We start from the raw sequence: 24218 nt of genomic DNA on the forward strand, positions 1-24218 counted from the left end.
TTGCGTGAATGCTGCCATTAATCCACTGTTTCTGGTTAGGGAAGGATTTAATTGTCACAGCGGATACAACATCTCCGATGCACTTGCTAATAAACTCGCTCATCGAGTCAGCGTATACATCAATGTTGTTGTATGACGCTATCCGGATCATATCTCAGTCCATGTGATCGAAGAAATCTTGAAGCGTGGAATCTGATTGGTCAGACCAGCATTGAGCACGGGCGTGTCCTGTTTTAGTTTCTTTCTATAGGCTGGGAGCAACAAAATGGATTCATGGTCAGATTTGCCGAAGGCTTTGTACTCATTGCGGAAGTTCGAGTAGCAGTGATTCAGAATTCTGCCAGCTCGTGTTGCGCATTCGATATGCTGATAGAATTTAGGGAGTATTGATCTTAGGTTAGCTTTGTTAAAGTCACCAGCTACAATAAATGCAGCCTCAGGATGTAAGGTTTCCAGTTAACATAGAGTCCAGTGAAGTTCTTTCAGGGCCGACGAGGTATCTGCTTGGGGGGGATATACACATCTGTGACTATAATCAAAGAGAATTCTCTTGGAAGATAATGCGGTCGGCATTTGATTGTAAGGAGTTCTAGGTCAGGTGAACAAAAGGACTTGAGTTCCTGTATGTTGTTGTGATTAACGACTCATGGTGTAATCACAAGGCATACACCCCGCCCTTCTTCTTACCAGAGAGATGTTTGTTTCTGTCGGCGCGATGCATGAAGAAACCGGGTGGCTGTATCGACTCTGACAACGTATCCCGAGTGAGCCACGTTACAGTGAAACAGAGAATGTTACAATCTTTGTTGTCTCTCTTGAAGGCAAGTCGTGCCCTAATTTCGTCCACCTTGTTATCTAGAGATTGGACATTGGTGAGTAATGTGCTAGGAAGCGGTGGACCAGCAAGATTGTTTCTTACCTTTCTAGATGATTTGCAGCCTCTTAATGCTCTGTGGAACTTCCTGAGTGATAGATCATTCCATTCTCCCTGAAATCTTCTTGTAAGATCCCCCTCAAGTGCCAATGGGATTAGTTGAGCTTTCCTCGGGTGTAGCATGCTTCTTCTGTGCTGACTGAACACATTTGTTCAAATGGAAAATTAGTTCTCGCATGTAGCTGTGGACTCCCCACTCATGTGGCCTATGATTTCATTTTGAATATTGTGCGACGCGTATGTGCATTGTGGGGTATGGTGCTAAACACCTTGGCAAGTTCCTTGTTTTTTCAAAGAGTATATTCCATCACAGACAGAAACTCCACTGCCCCCATCCCCTCTTAACTCTATTGCATCTAATGTCCCCCTCAATGGTTGCTGGTTTGAAACAAGGAACTCGATCATTTCCACAATCGCCGACAAAATACATATGATTTATTGTCAGTTAACAAGTGTTGACACCAATATTACCATTGCACTTCAAACTCTTTCTTTCCACAGTGCAGTGCATTTTAAATGCTCTTTGCTTGATGCGTGTCTAGTGAATCCTTTGGTACTATCAATAGCATGCTTCAATTTAGAATACCCAGCTCTTTGTGAAGGCCTTGTCTGCGTTAGCATTGGACCCAACAAAATGCAGTATCTGCAGTAACCGAGTATTCCAGCCACTCTCTTCCTATTAACCAGCAGCTATTACATGAATACATCTGGACAGAAACTCTGTGGCTAAGCTTGGATTCTAGGCTAACCTGGGCTGGCTCCTCTGTTCTAAGATTGTCAGGAACAGTCGGAGGTGGAAGGGGTTGTGGCGCCATTATCCTGGCAGTGCTTGTGGAAGAGTGAGTAGGCTCTGCTAGCTGGATCATGGCAGCATCATCGCTGATGGTCTTGGCGGTGGCCTTGGTGGTTTAATGCTGCTGCTGCTCATCGCTCTCTTTCTCCGTTGGCTTTGTTTGTGTAATTTGCCGATTCTGATATCCATCCTGGCAGATTAGCTGGTTTGAGCTAGCTAAACAGGCTAAGGCTAATAACACTACCGCTTTTTACAGCTAGCTAAGAAGCTAGCTAACTGAACTCTGTAGTGGTGGAGAGTGAGGCAGAGTTGAGTGAAGCAGCTTCAACAGTAAACTTGACCCCACTTGGAGGCATATCACATTATTCACTTAGCCTACCACAGATGAAGCGTTTTCTCCCCACTTTTTTTTATGGAAACCCAAATGAGTCCTACATAACCACCCCAGTGGTTTCCATAGCCTCCCAACACACACACAGCGGCACGCTCTGTCCATTGTGCTGACACTGTGTAGCGGAGATACAGATTTTGCTCCAACCAGTCACTCAATCGTTTGAACTTTTTGGAAATTAAACTAAAACTGAGGGGGCACGAGTTTCAACTGAGGGGGGCTAAGCACACTTTTGCCCCATCGTGGAGCCAGGTCCGACTAAAGTCCAGGAATGTTTTTTTAGGTCATAATGACTGTGTTCAGATGGACCTACAAACAGTACCGTTAGGAGAGTAGGGGGGAAAAACGATTAATCAACGGAAAAAATGAATATACTCTTAGGTAAAGTATTTATTTTTAGGATAATCTCTGTAAAACCTTTTAAATAGAGAGGTGTAAGACCCTCGTAATACATCACAGTCAAATAGGATGTATTACAAAAGGAAATGGTAAAATGGTAGTGTCCTGGGTAAGATGGGTTAGTCTGTGGCTGTAAATAGCAGTAGAAGAAGTGTCGTTGTTGAGGTAGGGTAAATAATAAGTAATAGGGGGATAAAAAAATATTATTGTTTGTTTTTTAAACGGTTTTGACAAAAACAGTCAAAGGATGCTGGCTCCATATTTTGTGCTATCTACAAATTACTGTTTTAGTCACTGCACAGTCATTTGTCAGCAGGAATTGAAGGACTACTCATTTTTTAGGGAGAGGGCTTAATGAGGGATCACACAAATGTGAGACATGTCTCCCCCAAAAATATGACTACAGTGACAAATAGCAAAAATGGCTGCCAAGCATGACTAAATGAAAAATTATAGCTGATTGTTGATAAATGAAGCACCTTGTTGTATGGTGGAAAAATCTATAATATTGAAAAGTCAAGGTGTCAAGCATCCTAAATCCGTAAAAAGATTACGATAGAAAATTGTATGAGATTGTACAATTTTGAAAGCATAAGTCACTCCCGATCCTGTGTAGTGTGTGTGACCTGGATGTGGTGTCATTCTCACCCAGAAATACAGCGGCGCGTTACGATATATGCTACATAGAACGAACATGCCTCTCTCTGATATGTACAATAAGGACTCTCTCGCAGGGCAGGAAGAATGCTATTTTTATCATGCCCTGAAAAGGATCTCATCATCTGATCTGATCAAATCAAAATAAATCATTACAGAGGTAGCTACATTTAGGTGTTACTCCTCTGTCCATAACATTGTATCTCTGGATGATGGCGTTAATATAAAGCAACACTGAGAAATGTCATGGGGAACATCTCTTCTTGACCTTTTCCCCAGTCAGAGCACATGGGAGTCAGTCATGTGTTGCTAATGATAGGGTACGACAGCCTTGAATCTGTATCTGTCGGTGAAACAGTGACACTCTGTAAACCCTGTATACTGTAGTGTACACATTGTCCTCCTGGATAGGCTACTACTATGGCCCATTGGCCGTGTGTAATCCCTTTATAGCTGTCTGTTGCCTTCTTCCCCTCTCTCTCTTCTGCCCTCTACTTAGTAAGCATCCCGATGGCAGCTCGTACTTGTTCTCTGCAGTGATCAAACACTGTCGCCCTGCAACCTGTCCAATCCTCCGAGCAAATCCCCCCATTGATTTCAGCCCGCTCCTTCCAACCGCCGGACCCGTGGGCTTTTTCGCCGCTAGCCAATCAATGAAGAAGACAGCTTGTTCGGTAGCCATCATCCATCCATCCAGCTGCAGCTGCTGCACAGAACCTCCCTATGCTTAAATAATGCATGACACGACAAGTCAGTATTCAGACGGAGTAGAATAACATCTACAATGTAATCATGGTGCCGTTATAGCAACACTGTCTGGGAGGAAATAGTGAGCATGTACAGGAATGACAGATGTCATTTTCTTTCTGGGAACTAACTGAATACCAAACAGTCAGGCTGTTGAAAAGATAGGGACATCTATTGGGATGAGGGGTTAGTGTTGGATAAATGTTATATCATTCTATTCATATTAGGCAAGGAATGAAATGGTACAGCACACTTAAGAACAAGTATTTCTCCAAGTAAAATGATCATGTACTTACTCCTGCAGGACTCATTCCTTAAACTAGTGGTGTAGTGGAGTGTAAACGCAAGAAAAAGGCAGTTTACCCACAGTTTACCCACTTTTTACCCACAGTTTACCCACTTTTTACCCACAGTTTGCCTGCCTTTTGGGGAAAAATGCATTAGAGTTACTTTTCTCACTGCGACTCTGGCAATCAGAGTTTACCTACCCATTTTATTACCACTACATCACGGCTTTAGACCTTGCATGTATCAGTGTGTGTGTAAATTGACCAATTAACCATTATATGTACATTTAGTTGTCTTTATTTGGCAGTTCCTTTATATGATTCAAATTGCAAAATCTCCTCAAGTGAAATGATTCATCCAGAGCACGTCAAAGGGTTTACCAAAAGATCAAATGTCACTGTGCTCCAGATCCTCAAAGTGCAGTCATATTGCTAAAGCAATGCCATGTGATTTCTGGATTGCAACAAATATTCAATAGGGAGGAGAGGCAAAGCAAGACAATATGAGCATTTGGAGCATAAAATATATTAATTAGAGTATATTAACAGAAGATAGGCATATAATGTGATCAACATTGATATAGACACCTAATTTAATGATATGAGCGTCCAAATATGTGTGCTATAGAGATTCATTACATTTCTTCAAAAAAACGTTTACATTTCGAACGTGCTTTGACTGCTTGTTGCTTTTGTTATTTGTTTGTGCTTTGTTTGGCTAAAGCTCACTTAAATGTTGAAATGATGCAAAATCTCAAGTCAACTGGTAGGAAAGGCATTTCAAATGTACAGCAAAATGCAGAGACCACTTGCAGCTATATTTCCTATATTTGTATTACCACACATGCTAACGTTAATTAGCAACCACTGATAGGCCTAACCTGCACCTGTAATATACAGTGCATTCGGAAAGTATTCAGAGACTTTTTCCACATTTTGTTACGTTACAGCCTTATTCTAAAATTGATATTTATATATTTTCCTCCTCAAATCTACACACAGTACCCCATATTGACCGAGCGAAAACAGGTTTTTAGAAATTTTAGCAAATGTAATTCAAAAGAAAAATATATGAAAAATATATTTACATTATTACTCAGACCCTATGTTATGAGACTCAAAATTGAGCTCAGGTGCACCCTGTTTCCATTGATCATCCTAGAGATGTTTATACGACTTGATTGGAGTCCACCTGTGGTAAATTCCATTGATTGGACATGATTTGGAAAGGCACACACCTGTCTATTGTAATGGATGTGAAACAGGTAGCTTAGTAACTAAGTTAGCCGTTTCACATCCGTTACACTATATAAGGTCCCACAGTTGACAGAGCAGAAACCAAGCCATGAGGTCGAGGGGATTGTCCGTAGCACTCGGAGACAGGGTTGTTTAGAAGCACAGATCTAGGGAAGGACACCAAAACATTTCTGCAGCATTGAAGGTCCCCAAGAACACAGTGGCCTCCATCATTCTTAAATGGAAGAAGTTTGGAACCACCGAGAATCTAAGGAGGAGGGCCTTGGTCAGGAAGGTGACCAAGAACCCGATGGTCACTCTGAAGGGGCTCCAGATTTCCTCTGTGGAGATGGGAGAATCTTCTAGAAGGACAATCATCTTTGCATCACTCCATCAACCAGGCCTTTATGATGGCCAGACGGAAGCCACTCCTCAGTAAAAGGCACAGCCCCCTTGGAGTTTTCCAAAAGGCACCTAAATACTCTCAGACCACGAGAAACAAGATTCTCTAGTCTGCTGAAACCAAGATTGAACTCTTTGGCCTGAATGCCAAACGTTACACCTGGAGGAAATCTGGTGCCATCCTTGGCGGCAGCATCATGCTGTGGGGATGTTTTTCAGCGGCAGGGACTGGGAGACTAGTCAGGATCGAGGGAAAGATGAACGGAGCAAAGTACAGAGAGAGCCCTGATGAAAACTTGCTCCAGAGCGCTCAGGACCTCCGACTGGGGCGAAGGTTCACCTTCTAACAGGACAACAACCCTAAGCACACAGCCAAGACAATGCAGGACTGGCTTCTGGACAAGTTTCTGAATGTCCTTCAGTGGCCCAGCCAGAGCCCGGACTTAAACCCGATCAAACATCTCTGGAGAGACCTGAAAATAGCTGTGCAGCGATGCTCCCCATCCAACCTGACAGAGCTTGAGAGGATCTGCACAAAAGAATGGGAGAAACTCCCCAAATACAGGTGTGCCAAGCTTGTAGCGTCATACCAAAGAAGACTCAAGACTGTAATTGCTCACATAGGTTCTTCAGGTCCGAATAGTTATGTAAATGTGATATTTCAGCTTTTTATTTTTAAGAACTGCTCAAATTTCTAAAAACCTGTTTTAAATGTTTGAATATGGTAGTAACGTAACAAAAGGTGGAAAAAGTCAAGGGGTTTGAAAAATGTCAGAACGCACTGTTTAATGAACAAATAACTTTCCGTCAACAACTCTATTCAATCTGTTTCGCTGCATAAATGTAAAGGTCAACATACAGTGCATTCGGAATGTATTCAGACCCCTTCCCTTTTTCCACATTTACATAACAGCCATATTCTAAAATGGATTACATAAATACAAATCCTCATCAATCTACACCCAATGCCCCATAAGGTCAAAGTGAAAACAGGTTCTTAGAAGAAGAAAAAAAGAGTAATTTATTTGCAAGCATTTCTAAAAATCTGTTTTTGCTTTGTCATTATGGGGCATTGTGTGAAGATTTATGAATATTTTTTTTCCATCCATTTTAAAATAAGGTTGTAACGTTAAAAAAATGTGGGAAAAGTCAAGGGTTCTGAATACTTTCCGAATGCACTACTGTATGCAGCGTTTACCGTGAATGCAGTCTCCTCTAACGCAAGAACATTGCCTCTACATTTAAATGATGCTGTAACGCTGAACTTCCGCTATACAGATTGAATAGAGCCCTTTTATTGATGACAATGTCTAATTCTCAACTCCTATCCAATTACCAGGTAGATACAGAGAGACTGAAGGGCGAAAGTCCAACTTGTGCTTATGGAAATGGACTTGAATTGACGAAAGTCATGTTTCCATTACTTTCACATTAAACTTGATACACTCTCATCTCCCGCAAATCAACCCTATTCCCTTTCACAATCATAAGAGTCAAGTGGCTATCTCATATTAGCAGGAGACAGACAGCTATAGGGAAAAGAGGGTGTACGTGGAGTGAATAATATTGAAATGGGCACTGTGTCGGGAGTTCCCCCTTTTTGTCATTATACCCTGAACAGGATATGAATTCTCAGGGTTCCATATTCTTTCCTTTTTCCTATCACAGCAGAGATGCATCAATATTTGACCTTCTCTTAGAACTTGACTCTTGTGTCCCAAACTTTTCTATTCGGGCCTTCAGTGGCATACATTTTTTGATGGAGAGGCAAACCTCCAAATCAAAACCAGTGAGACAGACGGGTTGACTGTGCCCTAGGGGCAATTCCTGGTTAATGGTATGAGCAGAGTGGGGGAAAGGTGGAGATGGGGCAGTGGTATAAAGTAAGGGGGGGGGGGGGGGGTTGCCTCTTTCGGGATAACAAAATCCCTCTCAGACGACCCCCACCCCTACCCCAACCTTCCCTCCATTCCTCGAAGTGAGTCTTTTCAAGAACGCACACCCTTTCCACCACCACCACCACTGCTACCCTCCCCAACCTCTGTCTTTCCTCCTAGTGGTCAGGCATCATCTCTCCCTCCCTACATGATGCTGCACTTGCCCTTAAGCTTGTCGGCATGCTTCTGCTTGCCGGAGCGCTTGCCGTCGACGCTCAGACTCATGTTCCTCTTCTTCTCCAGTGTGAGCAGCTCCTGGAAGAGTTCCTTGACGTTGCAGTTCATCTTGGCCGAGGTTTCCATGAAGGCACACTTCCATGCTGTCGCTTGCGCCTCACCCTCCTTGGTCTCCACTTCACGCTGGGTCTCGTCGCTCTTGTTGCCCACCAGCATGACGGGGATGGCGTCCACGCTGCCCTTGATGGCCAGCACCTGCTGGTAGATGGGCTTGAGCTCCTCCAGAGACTGGCGGCTGGTGACGGAGTAGACCAGGATGAAGGCGTGGCCCTTGGAGATGGACAGGCGCTGCATGGCGGGGAACTGGTGGCTGCCCGTGGTGTCGGTGATCTGGAGGGTGCACACACTCTTGTCACAGCTGATCACCTGGCGGTAGGTGTCCTCCACGGTGGGGATGTAGGTGTCCCGGAAGGTTCCCTTGACAAAGCGAAGGACCAAGGAGCTCTTGCCCACACCGCCAGCCCCAAACACCACAACACGGTAGTCATTACTCTGCTCCGGCATGTTGGGGGGGGGGGTTGTTATCTGTTTCCTGAGGAAGAGAAGGAAGAGAAGATCAGGAATGGTCATCAAAGGATGGGATCAGAAGCACTATCAGAAAAAACATGAATGCCATTCAACTATGTTGATTGGAATTTGCCTTGTAGTTGAAGCTAACCCAGCAGCCAAAGTTGGTTGACATGATGTCATTTCAATCACTTTTGCCAGCTGGGACAAGGCAATAAAAATATCCCCACTACAATCACATTAGAGTGAGATCATACACAATAGCATAATCATGACAAACAGTGAGCATTATCTCGAGAAATAATACATTTTCTTATCTAAATAGCATCCTCGCTATCTTCTTGTGCACTTGAACAATATCTCAGAGACCCTCGACTGAGATAAACAGTGCAACAAGCTGGTCCCTTTAAAGCCAGGCCTGCCATCATAGATTATCATTAACCTGAACAAGACACAGGAGAGGCAGTTAATTGATGGGCTCTCAGATCTATGAAAGCACAGTGCAGTGGGAAGCAGAGGCCAAGCACATTGTCATCAAAGGTGTGTTTGTGTAGCCTGGGCCCACATCTGTTTGTGCTGTCTTGCCAACTCCTATGTAGATCGTCACGGCAAGCAAAAAAAACACATCTCAGACTAGGCTATTTTTTTGTGGGATTCAATGTTCCATGAGGACTGCCTTGCGATAATACCAGAGAGTGGAAAGGTATGGAATACATCGACACAATAGACTGATCCAAATAGCTATTGAAAATTTATTACATGTACCATTGATCTTAGTGCTCAGTGGTAATGGATAAAAATGGATGTTAGGAAAAACAATACTATAGCTTCACAATTGGGGTGTTATGTAGTACTATTGCATTTTCAAATGTGAGCTCAGGTGCATGACAATGAGAGTAATGGAGATAGTTCGGTAAGTTATGCTTGCATGATGAATAACCTTACCTAGGCTTTAGCTCAGAGGGCTAACACAATCCTGAGGCGACAGATAACCCAGGTTCAATACCCAATCAGTCACATGAGAACACTTTCAGACATGCAAATAAGAATTGCACGTGTGTGTGTGTGTGTGTGTGTGTGTGTGTGTGTGTGTGTGTGTGTGTGTGTGTGTGTGTGTGTGTGTGTGTGTGTGTGTGTGTGTGTGTGTGTGTGTGTGTGTGTGTGTGTGTGTGTGTGTGTGTGTGTGTGTGTGTGTGTGTGTGTGTGTGTGTGTGTGTGTGTGTGTGTGTGAGAGATGGTGTGTGTCATCTGCCATCAACACTAGTCAGATTGCATTAGGGAGTCATTCATCTTGCTGTGGGTATGGAGGTGGTGGAGAAATAAAGTGGAATGGAAGGGGGCTAAGCCTGGGGAGGGCTGACAGATTGCCATTGAGTGGGAAGATGACTGAGTGAGAGACTAAGAAGAAGAACAGTGCAGATCTAGATTCAAAATGACCAATTCAAGGTTTTGGTTGGGGGATTTACTCAAACATAGGGACATGGTCAAAAAAGCATTTTGCCAGCTATCTGTCACTTAATCAAGTGATCGGTATCAGTTCTGTGTCGTTAAAAACACAAAGCATCACCAACATAAAGTGTCTTAATAGGGCATGGGCCACCTCGAGCTGCCAGAACAGCTTCAATGCACCTTGGCATAGATTCTACAAGTGTCTGGAACTCTATTGGAGGGATGCGACACCATTCTTCCACGAGAAATTCCATCATTTGGTGTTTTGTTGATGGTTGTGGAATACGCTTTCTCAAGCGCCGCTCCAGAATTTCCCTGCTCAATTGGGTTGAGATCTGATGACTGAGATGGCTATGGCATAATGGTTTACATCGTTTTTATGCTCATCAAACCATTCAGTGACCACACGTGCCCTGTGGATGGGGACATTGTCTTCCTAGAAGAGACCACTCCCATCAGGATAGAAATGCTTCACCATAGGTTGAAGGTTATCAATCAGAATGGCTGTGTATTTATTGGTGTTTACCTTGCCCTCTGGGGGTTGCGTGGACTTAAACCATGCCAGGAAAATGCACCCCACACCATAACTGAGCAACCAGAGTTCTATGCCGTGCTTATCTTGTGAATATTTATCTTTAAAACCTCTACAGGATTGGTGGGTCCCCCTCGGGATGGTTGATCTAACGTAGGCTAATCCGATTAGCATGAGGCTCAACTTGAAAAGTTTTTAATAAACCAATTAGGCACATTTGGGCAGTCTTGATACAAAATTTTGAACAGAAATACAATGGTTCATTGAATCAGTCTAAAAACGTTGCACATGCACTGCTGCCATCTAGGGGCCCAAAAAATAAATTGCACCTGGGCTGGAAGAATAAATCATGGTCTTTCTCTTGCATTTCAAAGATGATAGTACAAAAAATATACAAAAAAACGCATGTTTTTTTCTTTGTATTATCTTTTACCAGATCTAATGTGTTATATTCATTTCACATTTGCACAAACTACAAAGTGTTTCCTTTCAAATGGTATCAAGAATATGCATATCCTTGCTTCAGGTCCTGAGCTACAGGCAGTTAGATTTGGGTAAGTCATTTTAGGCAAAAATTGAAAAAAAGGGGTGGAAGAGGTAACAAGCCTGGGCAAGTAGAAACAATATTGTGAAACTCATTACTCTTTATGTTAAAGGGATAATCCATTCCATCTTGACAGGGTTTGAGGTCTGAAAACATCTGAGCAACTTGGATTTTTCAAGCAAAATATCACTTGAATGTACTGTACTTCCAGACCCTGCCATGTTGTTCCCACCTATTAAGTGCCTTCAGATCATTGAGCAGCAGGAGACATATTTCCCTCCGTGGGTATCTGAGCCGTGTGTGTTACAGCCAAAGGACTCCCATGGACCAGACAGATGCTAGCTGGAGCTCTGGCGTTAGTCTCTAGAGTAAGGCTCCTGTGGTACTCCATGCAGAGCATTCTGTTTGAAGTATGTGGGAGCTCTTGGTGTTTCCACAGTAAGAGCAGACACCTCTCTGTGTTCATCTAAAAGAGGTGTTGGTTTCTCTCTCTGTCTCTCTCTCACGTACACTATTTTTATCTTCCTTTCTCTCCCTTCCTCTGTTTCTCTCCTTCTCCCTCCCTCTCTCTCTCTCTATTGGAAGTTGGGCTTTGATAAGTACACCACACAGCTCTGTGATCACTGTATTGTTCTCTGAGGAGCTGCCAATGCTTCCCACCAACACCTGGTCCTGTCCAACATATCAAACAACCCTCTGATTCATTCATGTTCGAGTAGAGCGGGAGGCCATCGCGTAGCTACAGAGCTCTCCACTGCCTTACTGGGTCAAATATACTTGGCTATCATCATAGACGTCTGAGTACATTTGTTTTGTCTTTTGGGTTTCATAACCACGTCTTTATAACAATTAAATGATGATGATGCGGGAGAGAGGAATTCAGTTCCGCCATTTATACAGAACGCGATCGTCTCAACACGTACAACCCAATGATGCTCGGCGGCATAACCCCAAATCGCAACGCCTTACCTCCTACATAAATTGTTGAATAACAGACCCGAGAAGGTGACTGTGAGCCTCCAGGGTCATGGTGTCACCCAGTAACAGTTCTGGACCACTCATGACTGGTGGTTCTGTCGGTGTTGCGTTACTCAACAGTAACTGAGCTGTGTGCCTTTTCCAGACAACGTCCTCTGCAGTGTGGACCGTGTACCACACAGGACGAGTCTGAGTGATGACTGTGGCAGGAACCCTTTGAGATAGTTCCTAGCTAAGGCAGTTTCTCCAAGATCGAAAGCTCTGTCCTTTGCTCTCAGTTCACAATGTTTTGACTTGACTCCCCTGTTGACGTCTCCTTTGCGTTCAGAGGTTTGAGTAGGTCGAAGCTTGTGCATAGTTCTTTCTTCATGAGTAGCGATGCAGGCCAGGCTTTGGTGGTTGCATGAGGAGTGTTCCTGTAGGATAGCAGGAAGCTTTTCAAGAGTTGGTGCAGTGTTCCTTGAACCACTTTTATGGCATGTTTCATGGTCAGAATGAACCTCTCAGCGAGCCTGTTGGTAGATAGATGATACGGTGCGGACCTGATGTGTTGTATGCCATTCATCTGTAGGAACGTAGCCATTTCTTGGGACACTAGCTGCAGTCTTTTGTCGCTAACAAGATGGATTGGCGAACCGACTAAACACTTCTCCAAGCTCCTCGATGGTCTTCTCTTCAGTAGTAGACCTCTGTCCACTTGCTATGAGCGAAGTCGATTTGTATGTGTTGCCACGCTTCCTCTGGCCAATTCCACGGATGAAGAGGTGAAAGTTGAAGTACGTTGCGAACCTTCTGACATGGGGAACGTGTTTTTGCTTTCTCCTCAATGCTTCCATCTAGTCCAGGCCACCAGAAGTAGCTAAACCTGCAAAAAGGTTGTCGATGTAGCAGATATTGCTCAGCAGACAACACAAGGTTTAGCGTGACTTTAAAGTCTTCACATATCCTGATTCCACCATCCTTCCTAAAGGGAAACTCTAATCAAAACTATCTTTTGGTATTTGTTTCATTAGTCCATTGTTGACATTGTCCCAAAATGTTTTGATTGTCAGCAATCACGTTTTCAAGATATGTACCTTTCAAAATACAGATATCATCCCTGTATGATGTATTTTTCATCATATGATGCAAAACGCAGCATCGTAGGATGCACAAAGCATCATACAGGGAGGATTTGTGTATTTTGAGTCACATAACTTGCAAACATTCTGACAAGCAAAACATTGCTCCAGTGCTTTGTTCATGACTAAAGTGTCCAAGTCAGCCTAAACTTTTGGTCTGATAGCATAGGTCTTGCTTTCGGAAACTTAAGATTTTCTGTCTGGCTTAATGCTAAGATTCACAATAATGTCTTTCATGCTACCCAGCTCTACATTAAAGAGTCCTCCGTGTTTCTTTAAGATGACGGGTAGGCCTGTGTCTCCAAGCGTCATTGTATGTGCTGATGGCCAGTCCAGTGTGATCTCCTCCAGCCACGAGCGTCCCAGTAGTGATGGATAGTCTCTTTTTATTACGTAGAGTGGCAGCTTCAGTTTGTCCATTTAACTGACCTGTGACCTCAGGGATGCCTCTTCGCCTGTAAGTCCTAAACACGATGTGTACTGGCTGAAGTGGAAGGTGTTTCAGTGCCTTTTCGGAGACTGTGTCTGACACAGAGATACACCCCCCCCCCCCCCCCCACCCCCCACAGTCACTATTTTCAATGTGACTTCCTCATCTGAGTCACTCGCCTCTGTGTTCTCTTGCTCAACACCGTGAACATGTCTCTTTTTTTGCTTTCGTAGGAACGTCTCTTTCTTGGATATCTTTTTGTTTTTGCAGGCTTGTGCATAGTGGCCATTTTTACCACTGGCTCAGCAATCCATGTCCTTACACCAGCATGTACTGTAGATGTCCCGCTTTGCCACAGTGGAAGCATGTGCCTTGATTTCCCTGTCTCTGATTTTAGTTCCACTCGTGTGCACTCGTCCTGATTTCCCTGTCTGCTGAGCCTCTTTAGCAGCTAGTTCCACACTGACTTCAATAGTCTCTTTTGTGTAGCTTCACTCCGTAGCCCACATACTAGTCTGTCTCTAATGGTGTCATTTTAAAATATCATTAAACTCACAGTGCTCTGATAGTTTCTTTAGCAAACATTTTCACTGATTCTCCCTCTTCCTGATTTCTTCTGTGGAACTTAAACCTTTCAGCAACAGTGCTTTATTGAGTAAGGCAGCTCCAAAATACAGGTGTTTCAGCCTAGCTCAGTGCTTTCTGTGGTGGTGGGGCAACCAGCGGAAAATACGGAGCGTAGATGTTGGTCATGTTCTCTATTTGCGCCGTGATTGGCTCAGTGTTCTGTCACTCATGGGGACACTACGTTACCGCCGAGTCTAAGGATAGAGGGCGAAAATTCAAGCCCCTTGGGTGCAGCCAAAGAATTAAATTAGAAGTGCCCATCCAAGAAGGCTCAAGGTCATTGGCCACAGATAAATTACGTCAAATCCTGTTATATCTACAGTATCTTAGATTAGACTGATCACGTCAACATCATACTTTCTAAATCTTAGCTAGCAGTCATCATCATGAATCAAGTCGACAATCTACTGGCAAATACTTTTTAATCCTTGTCATATTAAGAGGAAAATTGAATAGAAATTATAGATAAAAAGTATCGGTGCTCATCGGCCATTGGACATAAACATTACACAACAAGATGGAAATCACAAATAGTACAATGAGTGGTTTGGAAGTAATCATTGGCTAACTGCAAGCATTGCAAAGCGATTATTATTCTGCTATTCATTGGAGTGGCTGTATGGTCCCAAGTCTAGATTAAGGGTCTCTTTTCCAAGCTTAAAATTATAAACATTCAATTTTGGCCATGCTGTCAATGAAGCATGATTTGTGCCCCACACAAAACAACTTAACTCGGAACTGCGTTTTGAACGGTCATCCAACTAGGAATTGGAGGTATGGAACTTGGACCTCTTTCTAAAGCTGTAACTTGAAGATCACGGATGTCATCATGATTCAACCTTCTTTTTTCTGAGTTCCCAGTTGTCTTGAAAGCACTATAAATCCAGAGAATGACAGACTTTGATGACAAAGTTTGATGACAAAATTTGCCCACCTCCCTGTTCAAGTGAGCACAACATACTAATTGTATGTTGTGTGGTAAGCTGTTAGTAGCCCATGTGCCTCATCCTAATAGTTTGGTCTATTTTCCCCTCTTAATGTTGCCTACTGTTCTGACTTGGTGGTGCACATGTAGCCTATAACTTGTTTTAGAGAAATCTAATCATTGAATATTGTAAGAGCTTTCATTGTCTGCTGATATGCCCCCTTTATTTATCCTACAGTTCTGATTTAGTGTACAGGGAGAACACTGTAAGAATGGCACATGTTCTTAATTCTGTTGCTGTACATTTCAAAAGTGCTGAACAAATAGTTTGTGGCAGACAGCAGGGAGTGGTTATTAAGGAGAGATATCTTGCAGCCTGCTGGCTCCACCCCGAGCTTTATATGGACTTCCTGCCTCAACGAGGCAAGGCTGTGGGTCGTTAAGCCAGGGAGAACTTGGGGATAAAGGAGGGAGCAGCCTGCACAAATGGGCAGAGTAAGGAGAGAACAAAGTACAATATGAAGAGTGGGAGAAGAGAACAATAGCTGTGTTGTGACCTGGACAGTGGGACTACCCCCCTTGTGTACCGGATTGGTTGAGGACCACCACTTGTTTGGTTGAGGACCACCACTGGATTGGTTGAGGACCACCACTGGATTGGTTGAGGACCACCACTGGATTGGTTGAGGACCACCACTGGATTGGTTGAGGACCACCACTGGATTGGTGAATTCCCCCCTTCTTCCCCAGTGTACCAAAATCCCTAATAAACTCTCCATTTGCATTCTATTTATGCTATTGGAGTCAAGCCCTGACCATAGACAGGCTTCTCTGTGGTGTAATAGGTTAGGGCATGACTAGGGGGTGTTTCTAGTTGTGTTTCTATGTTGGTGTGTATGGTTCCCAATTGGAGGCAGCTGATGATCGTTGCCTCTAAATGAGGATCATACTTAGTGTGTCATTTTTCCCACCTGCGATGTGGGATATTGTTTTGTATAGTGCGCAACTGGTGCATGGTTTGTTATTAAACCTGATGACATGGAAACCATTTCACATTTCTCAATAGGCTCCTGATTGTCACTCACTTCAATATTGTCTTCCAGCACAGCAATATTTTCCTCAGTCATGATCTTCCTTCACTTCACTCACTGACGTTTCATCCTCAAGTTTGCCCATTTAGCTTTTTTTTATTATAAAGTTTGTCTTCACAGTTGAAATTATGCCCGTTCCATACTGTATTTTCCTCCCTTAATATTTTTTCCCACGCCGACGTCTGCCTCGACTCCTTTTCTGCAGTCCCTGATGCTAACTCTCTCTTAGCTAGCTCAACTATGCACTTGTCTCTGCTAGCAATACACTGTGCTAACATTTAGCATAGACTGTACCATGAAAAATAACTGTTTTAAACTTGTAAAACACAGCTTTTTACAGACCGACTAGTTACTGTAGATTCAGACCTACTCGTCTTTTGTAATGCCTTGAGGCAGTAATTCAGTTGAACCATTTATCCAGAATGTGATCATCTCAACACATACAACCCCCATGATGCTATGCGGCACAACCCCACTACACAAATATTTAGTCTTTACAGTATTTTGTGATCTGCTGCCCAATTACTATCCATACATACAGATGTAGGATCTTAATTTGAACCAGTTTGGTAAAGAAGGAAAATAATCCTGCAGCAAGAGGAAATGTGGATTATAATTAATGGTTATTTTTGTAGGGATTGATACATTTTTTCAGGCAAAATCAAATCTGACATTTTAAAGTGGAAATTATAAAGGTTAGAAGCCTTTTTAAACGTTGAATATACACGTTTTCATTTCCTGCTGTGCAGGAAAATTCTCAGCAACAAGGGTGATCAAATTAAGATCCTACATCTAACTGTTCTTATAAAGATAACAGTTGGTTGACGCAAAGAAAGGTTGACCTCATGCTGCTGTGGCAAACAGTGAAAAGCGTTGGTTCTTGCTTATGTTAATGTCCTGTATGAACATCGAAAAACAACTCAATGTTTTGTCAGGTTTGCTATATAATGAAATGGTGCTGGGTCACTCCTAGGGTTTTAGTTATTGCCCTGTCTGTCAGTTTCCCCCCAGTGCCTGCTGTACAGCTGTGTCCAGACACTACTGGGTTGGTGTCCAGACACTACTGGGTTGGTGTCCAGACACTACTGGGTTGGTGTCCAGACACTACTGGGTTGGTTATGGTGGCCATGTGGAGCAATTGGGTCCCTCATCAGAGACATTTCCATACTTCCACCCCCATCTATCTGCCTGCGATATCATACATAGTGACAGCCTGGACACTGCTGCATGTCTGGTGGCCATTTCAAGTGGCGGGGTGATTGTCAGATCATATAGCCCAGGAGGCCACTGTTCAACATTTTGGATGGGAACTAATAATCCAGTTATAATTCAATAGATTTTTTTATTATATGTTTCGTTATTGCTTGAGTTCAGGCTTGATTTAAACTGCTTTCAATGGGGAAAGATTGGAAGCCCCTCTTCTGGCGTATGAACATATGGCTACATTGTCATTTGTGACATGATTTATATGAGGAAACCACGTGGCTTGTTCCCAGTTTGACTAAATATAATAGACATCTAATATTGTTTCCCTGACATATTATGCTTCGTGTTTAAAAAAATATATATAAGTACCTTACAAAATAAATCAAATAAATCCCTCTGGTCTTAAAGGGAGAGTGTTTGATTCTAGTTATATTGATTTACTGTATGAACAGAGCGTCAAAGTAGCATTTCCAGAAGGAGATTTTGACGCTCATGTTTGACACCAGTCCTTTTCCCCCTCGGTGAGAGACAGATTTAGAAGAGTGACTAATTGAAGGTCTGGTAATCGATCTAGTCCCCGGATTTGGTCCATGTATGCTCTCCCTCGGTGACAACTGCAAACCACTTGACGACAGCAGACGAGCTGGGCAGGCAGGTGTTCTTGCTGTGTTGGTGTATCTTGCTATTATGTATAGGTGTGTGCGTGCGTGTTCCCTCCCTCTGCAGCTCTGGGATTTCTCCGTTGTGTTTCCCCCCCCCCCCCACATATCTCTGGGAGTTCTCTGGTTACTGTGGAAACGGGGCCCAGAGGAAAATCTATGACAGAGGAAGAGAGTGTGTGTTGCGCGCGTGGGTGCGCACACATAAGGGAGATAGACAAAGGGAGGGGGTAATGACTTTTGTATTTGGGGACGGGGGCATAAACATGTCATCACCCCTGTCAGCATTCAGTTGCCATGGTTACCTTCCCGCACCCTTCTATGTCATATCCTTTTTCAGAGAGGTCAACAACACAACAGGAACATTTTTAAGGATTTACGCCAAACTCTTTCTCACTAACAGCTTTCTGACATTGACAGATTGGTAATTCCTATGTTTGGACCACTACCGAGATTTGACAACTTGCTAGCCACATTCAGTCTCATCTCTGATTGAAGGCATCTGTAGGCTTGAATAAAGGAGGACTTTAAATTAGTATGCACTACTCTATGTGGTTACTCACACAAGACCATTCAAACATTTGGAGATGGGCCATCTGCACAGACACACACACACACAAACACCCACTCAGATCTATTAGAGACATTAAGTGCCGTACATACCAGTATTGCCAGAATGGTGTGGAGGATGTAGTAGACAGACGAAAATGTCTGATATACAACATTATGTCAAGAGAGGGCGATTCCGAGTGTCATGAGAATGGCCTCAAATCTCTTGATTCCTGTGTATTTCACCAAGGAATAACTGCCAAAACATGGCAACACACACACACACACAGTTTGATATAGGGGGTAGTTCCTCTTTGATGGAAATTAATATGAACAATATCTCTAGATCTATGAATTACAGTTGAATTTCCCAAAGAACAAAGACAATGCTGACATGACATACTGTATTATATTGTATGCTATTATTACTACAGATCTCGGGTGTAGGTTTATCCAAATGTTGCCATACAACACTTAGGTGGTGGCCTTGAGAAAAGTGGGTAGAGAACATGAGAGATGGACTCCTGGCTAGATGTATCCACTGTATTTTCTCAGTTTGTGTGTGTATGGTTTCTCCTTTTTCAATCGTTGGACAGATTCAGAATCAGTAAATGGTTAAAACATTCATAGATTCTTAACATCTGGTGACGTCCGAGGAAATGTTTATCTAGTAGATATGATTGTATTTTAGATTGATAATAAAATGTGTTATGGCACTTGAGAGGCATTCCATGCAGGGGTCATTGATGTGAAGCTGGTTCCCTATTGGCTGGTGGTGATAAAAATGTTTGATAATTCCCTGGACGCTAGTGATCAAGCAGTGACGATTGCCCCACTACTTTCCTAACACAGCAGTTATAGAGTCAGGCTCTTTATCGTTCACTTCAAGAGGGTCTCACCATATAAAATGCATTATTTATGCATCTCACATGCTACCATTGCTTCTTGCAATGTAGAAATGTTTGACTTGAAAATCCCTTTCTGTCTCTCACAATAATTACATTGATTTCCAATATAAAATGTCCAAGTGTAGTGTACAAGTTGAAATGATTGATTGTAGTTCTAGCAGTAAGGCTACATCTTTGGAGTGGTCTTTCTAACGTTCTCAGATGGAAAGGTTCCCCTGCTGAACCCTTGAAGAAATTGAGAACCTTTTCATGTTCTAAGAGTGTACTGTGCAAACACTGTATTAACATGTAATTATAACAGTGCTTCAAAGCTATAAGCAAAGAAAATGACATACCTGTATTTGTATTAAACCCCTTGAGTCACCTTTGACAGTGTCACACCCTGACCATAGAAAACCTTCTTATTCTCTATTTTGGTTAGGTCAGGGTGTGACTAGGGTGGGTAATCTAGGTTATCTATTTCTATGTTGGCCTGGTATGGTTCTGTGGGATCTTGTTTATGTGTAGTTGCCTGTGAGCATTCCATTATCTTCACGTTTCGTTCATTTTTATTGTTTATGTGCGTTTCAGTTAGTAAACATGTGGAAACCATATCACGCTGCACCTTGGTCCGATAATTCTTACGTCGAACGTAACAGAAGATCCCACCACAACAGGACCAAGCAGCGTGCCCAGGAGTAGAAGGGATCCTGTACTTGAGAGGAGGTCTTGGATGGGAAGGTATCCTGGACTTGGGAGGAGATCTTGGATGGGAAAGGATCCTGGACTTGGGAGGAAATCATGGCAGGACAGGATAGCCTTCCTTGGCGGAAAACACAAGGAGAGAAGGGAGGACAGCGACGACGCCAGAGTTCGTGGCCACAAAAAAAGACCCTGAATTTTTTTTAGGGTGGGGCACAAGGGGTGGTTGGCGGAGCCGAGGAGTGAACCAGAGCCAGTCTGGGAGAAGAGGGAGAAACTGGAGGAGAGTGAACGGAGAGAGTCCGAGACTGTCAGTGAGTGGATGGAGATATTGGAGGAGAACGAACGGAGAGAGTTGTTGAGTTGGTGGAGGATGCATGCAGGGGCCTTCCTTGACACCGGGGTCCAGGCACAGTGTTCAGCCCGGGTCCATGGCTGGATCTGTGGGATGAGCGGGTTCTTCAGCCCGCACCAGAGCCGCCACCAATGCTGGTGGATCTGCGAGCTGAGCAGGTTCTTCATCCCGCACCAGAGCCGCCACCAACACTAGATGCCCACCCAAACCCTTCCCTATAGAGTCAGGTATTGCGGCCGGAGTCCGCACCTTTGGGGGGGGCGTGACTAGGGTGGGTAATCTAGGTTATCTATTCCTATGTTGGCCTGGTATGGTTCCCAATCAGAGGCAGCTGTTGATCGTTGTCTCTGTTTGGGGATCATATTTAGGCAGCCATTTCTTCAATGTGTTTAGTGGGATCTTGTTTATGTGTAGTTGCCTGTGAGCATTCCATTATCTTCACGATTCGTTCATTCTTTGTTGCTTTTGTGCGATTCAGTTAATAAACATGTGGAAACCATATCACGCTGCACCTTGGTCCGATAATTCTTACGACAAATGTGATAGGCAGCAATTACAGATGTGAAACCTTTCTGTGTAAGTCTCTAAGAGCTTTCCACACCTGGCTTGAGCAACATTTGCCCATTATTATTTTCTAAATTCTTCAAGCTCTGTCAAATTGGCTGTTGATCATTGATAATCAACCATGTTCAGGTCTTGCCATAGGTCTCCAAGCAGATTTAAGTCAAAACTGTAACTAGGCCACTCAGGAACGTTCACCGTCTTCTACATTCACTGTCTTTTTAGTAAGCAACTTCAGTGTCGATTTGGCCTTGTGTTTTAGGTTATTGTACTGCTGAAAGGTGAATTTATCTCCCAGTGTCTGGTGGAAAGCAGACTGAAGCATGTTTTCCTCTAGGATGTTGCCGGTGCTTAGCTCCAATCTGTTTCTTTTTTATCCTAAAAACTCTCCAGTACTTAATAATGATTACAAGCATACTCCTAACATGATGCAGCCACCACTATGCTTGAAAATATGGAGATTGGTACTCAGTAATGTATCGTATTGGATTTGCCCCAAACATAACGCTTTGTATTCAGGACAAAACGTTATATTGCTTTGCCACATTTCTTGCAGTATTACTTTAGTGCCTTGTTGCAAACAGGAGGCATGTTTTGGAATATTTTATTTGGTACAGGCTTCCTTCTTTTCACTCTATCAATTAGCTTAGTTGGTTATTGTGGAGTAACTAAAATGTTGTTGAGCCATCTTCTGTTTTCTCCTATCCCAGTCATTAAACTTTGTAACTGTTTTAAAGTCAACATCCCTGAGCGGCTTCCTTCCTCTCCGTCAGCTGAGTTAGGAAGTACGCCTGTACCATAGTAGTGACTGGGTGTATTGATACACCATCCAAAGTGTAATTAGTAACTTCACCGTGCTCAAAGGGATTTTCAATGTTTGAATTTTGTATTTTTACCCATCTACCAATAGCTGCCCCTTGAGAGACATTGGAAAACATTTCTGGTCTTTGTGGTTGAATCTGTGTTTGAAGTAGCCATTCAAAAATCATGTTAAACAGTATTATTGCACACAGAGTGAGTCCATGCAACGTATTATGTGACTTGTTAAGCCCATTTATTTAGACTTGCCATAACAAACGGGTTGAATACTTATCGACTCAAAACATTTCAGCTTTTAATTTTTAATTAATTTGTAAAAATATAATTCCACTTTGACATTATGGGGTATTGTGTGTGTGTGTAGGCCAGTGACAAAAAAAATCTCTATCTAATACATGTTAAATACAGGCTGTAACACAACAACATTTTTAAAAAGTCAATAGGTGTGAATACTTTCTGAATGTACTGTAAACCTCGTCGAATATATGCAGACATTATAGCCCACAAACATAAACGTATTATGTACGTCACAACATTCTTATACAACAAAGACGTGGGTATACTACAGAGTAGCTTACGTCAAAGCAGCATTGCTCAGGCTTGCCCCCTTCTATGCCATGCCCACGCAAATAACGAAGTGTCAGTCTCCCACGAATTTTTAGAAGACTGACATAATTGCTACCGCGCATTTTGGATAATTACACAGGAATTTGATTTAAAGGGCTCGCGATACCGATTTAACGGCATCAAATCAAAACATCAATCACTCATTCCCTGGCATAATGCTTGGCGGCGACATCCACACTGTTGGATGAATGAACGAAACATTGATAGCCCCCCCCCCCCCCCCCCCAGAGTCCCACACACGCTTTTAGGCTACACAAACACACACTCCATATTGTAGCACATCCCATATGGATGACCATATCCTACTATAGCAGCGACATGCCTATATAACCGCACCATGGTCAACTATGGGAAGTCAGAAATGAAATATCATGCCAAACCCTATAGAGAAAATAAGATTATCTGTGCAAAGTGTATTGTGTGGTTAACTTTGAGAAAGAAGTGCAGAGTTTCGAGTCCTGTATACCACAAACACACATTTGAAAGCAAAGGTGGTTGTCGCTCAGACCCTAATCAGACGCACCTAAGTATTTCTTTATTTCATAAGAGGGTATGTTAACCCACACTTGTCTAGAAAGCGTCGCTACAGTGTCTCTCATCCTATGTCTCATCCTCACTCGTCCAAGTTGGATATTATCACACAGTAAAGGACTGGCCTCACTATTATGGCTGTCAAATGTAACCTAAGGCAAGTATACATTTCCACCAAATACTGATGAATAATGGAGAGAATGATGAATGAGTCAGTAGGCTAGATGAGTGAGGGAATGAAAAGTGAATGAATGGATGAACGTGTTGAGTTGAAATTAATCGAACTTACCTCAAGTTTACTTTCCCAGATCCGTTGTGATGATGCGGATTTAAATATGCCCGCATTCAAGTAAATACATTGGCGCTAGAGTTCTTCTATAGCAATAACATTTGACAATAATACGTGATGTGTTGATGTAGCCAGGTCCTCCCCTTTTCACTGCAGCTCTCTCTTTCTCTCTGTTTTTCTGATTTAAACCCCTTGATGCCAAAGATAGGAGGTGCTTTCCTTTCTATTCAGTCGCTCATCGAATACTGACGCAAGCGAATGGGCAGTTATAGAAAAATCGTGCGCTTTTGACACTCCTTGTCCTGCTTGTGCTGAAGATGTGTGCGCTTCCTCCATCATTCAGCTACGCCTCTGAGACACGCCTCTCATTCGGCTCCGTCTTTATCTTGATCATTTTTTTTCAATTGTTGTTTTCAACACCTAATATGATTGCTGAATTTAATCATGTGGGTTGTTTTTGATCGTTTTTTTTTCTCTCACTCCTCGATTATTAGATTATAGCCTGTTTGTGAAACCAATCCGTTTATTTTGGAGAGAAGCTGGAATAGTATCATGTCAATCAAAAAAATATATGATTGCTTTTGATTAGATCGGGTTCTTCCAGTCAGTCCATGTGATATACTGTTACATGCGGTGCTTTGGGCTTACATAATTTGTGTCATTGAGTAGATGCTATTTTCTGATGTTAAATAGCATAGGGGCTCCCCGGCGTGCTAGTCCATATAGCTTCTTGAATCTGTGTAGACCTACTGTATATGTGGCATGTCATGTAACCTAGGGCTAGGCTACACCTCATTTTCAGTTTTTAC

At 42.9% G+C, this 24218-nt stretch overlaps 1 protein-coding gene across 1 annotated transcript; it reads right to left on the reverse strand.

Moving 5' to 3' along the window:
• Positions 1–6945: 6945 nt before the first annotated feature.
• Positions 6946–23738, reverse strand: LOC123996984 (GTP-binding protein Di-Ras1-like). The gene is made up of 2 exons (XM_046300890.1): positions 23410–23738; positions 6946–8552 (listed from the first exon to the last, which is right to left on the reverse strand). Exons 1-2 carry the CDS (start codon positions 23463–23465, stop codon positions 7928–7930), a joined length of 681 nt encoding a protein of 226 aa, XP_046156846.1. The 5' UTR covers positions 23466–23738; the 3' UTR covers positions 6946–7927.
• Between the last annotated feature and the right edge of the window lie 480 nt (positions 23739–24218).

This window comes from Oncorhynchus gorbuscha, linkage group LG15, assembly GCF_021184085.1.
Source record: "Oncorhynchus gorbuscha isolate QuinsamMale2020 ecotype Even-year linkage group LG15, OgorEven_v1.0, whole genome shotgun sequence".
Taxonomy (NCBI): domain Eukaryota; kingdom Metazoa; phylum Chordata; class Actinopteri; order Salmoniformes; family Salmonidae; genus Oncorhynchus; species Oncorhynchus gorbuscha.